Source organism: Tupaia chinensis, unplaced genomic scaffold (genome assembly GCF_000334495.1).
Source record: "Tupaia chinensis unplaced genomic scaffold, TupChi_1.0 Scaffold150322_1, whole genome shotgun sequence".
In the NCBI taxonomy this organism is placed as follows: Eukaryota; Metazoa; Chordata; class Mammalia; order Scandentia; family Tupaiidae; genus Tupaia; species Tupaia belangeri.
The window spans coordinates 1-1,227 of record NW_006210161.1 but is presented as its reverse complement, the minus strand read 5'-3'; the positions used below and the strand labels follow the sequence as shown (position 1 = coordinate 1,227).

The following is a 1,227-nucleotide window of genomic DNA, read 5'->3' as shown; positions in this document are numbered from 1 at the left end:
AGCCCTCTGTTTTTTTGGGGGGGGGGGCTCTTCATGCAAATGTCTTTTTCCTTCTGTGGCTGTGGGTGTTTCTCTGCTGAGCAGAGAAGGGCTGGGCTTCCAGGAGGGTGTTCCATGGACCCGTCCACAAAGCCTGAAGCTGAGGGTCTCCCAGGTAGCCCTAAGTAGAGGCAGGGCTGGGGATATTGACCTAAGGCTGTCATCAAACCAGACCTCTGTGGGTAGAGGCTCAAACACAAGGTAGGAGCCCAGCTCTGCAGTGCAGACAACTCCCAGGAGAGGAGGTGGTCAGCCCTGAAGTGGGGCCAGGCAGATCCCACAGGGACCATGGCACAGACTTGCTCTGTGAGAATCCCATCATGCCAAGGTGCTGCTCTATCAGGACTTCAGCCAGCTGGACAGGGCTAGGAATTAGTCCTGGATATTTGGACCAAAGAAAGGCCCAGTGACCCCCACAGAAACCCTGGATCAATAAGTGGAGGACAGATGTATCCTTATGTCTGTCCTTGCACTCAAGTTATTTCTCTGCATCTCAAATAACAGACCCTAATCCCAGGGCAGTCTGGTCCTGCAGCCCTGAGTGCACTCCCCACACTCCCTCGGCAGATCCCACCTGGAGGGCTGGGAGGAGAGGACAGCATGGGGGCTCAGCTCCAGGTGACATGGGACCACTCTGCTATGTCCCCAGTCCTCCTGGGTCTGCAGGGAGAGTGAGACCAAGATGGGGAAGAAGTTTGTGTCTCACTTCCCCATGTGCCTGTGTCACTGTGCAGGGTTATCACTGTCATACCATGACTGACAGTAATAGTCGGCCTCGTCCTCAGCCTGGACCCCAGTGATGGTCAGGGTGGCCGTTCCACCTGAACTGGAGCCAGAGAATCGATCAGGGACCCCTGAGACCCGGTCGCTGTCACCATAGATGAGCAGTGCAGGACGCTGGCCTGGCTTCTGCTGGTGCCAGTGAACATAACTGCTTTCTAAGTCTTCTCCCTGACAGATGATGCTGACTGTTTCTCCCAGGGTCACAGACAGGGCAGGGGGCTGAGTCAGTGCAGAGGAGGTCACAGATCCTGCAAGAGAGGACAGGAGAGGTGAGCCTGAGGCTGAGGGTCTCACTCCTAGACCCACACCATGCAGCCCCTCTGTGATGAGCTGAAGGTTAGGCCAGGCTCGTCCCTGGTTGTGTGGGGCTGAGTCCTGGGGCAGCACCTGTGCAGAGAGTGAGGA

General features: G+C 56.6%; 1 gene segment (V, D, J or C); it reads right to left on the bottom strand.

Annotated features, from left to right (window-relative positions):
* Nucleotides 1-762: 762 nt before the first annotated feature.
* LOC114006769 (immunoglobulin lambda variable 3-19-like) lies at nt 763-1,219 on the bottom strand (the record flags this gene model as incomplete). The annotated part of the segment is given in 2 exon segments: nt 763-1,070; nt 1,210-1,219. Coding segments are annotated over 2 exon segments (318 nt in total), but the record flags the coding sequence as incomplete, so codon positions are not given.
* Nucleotides 1,220-1,227: the final 8 nt, after the last annotated feature.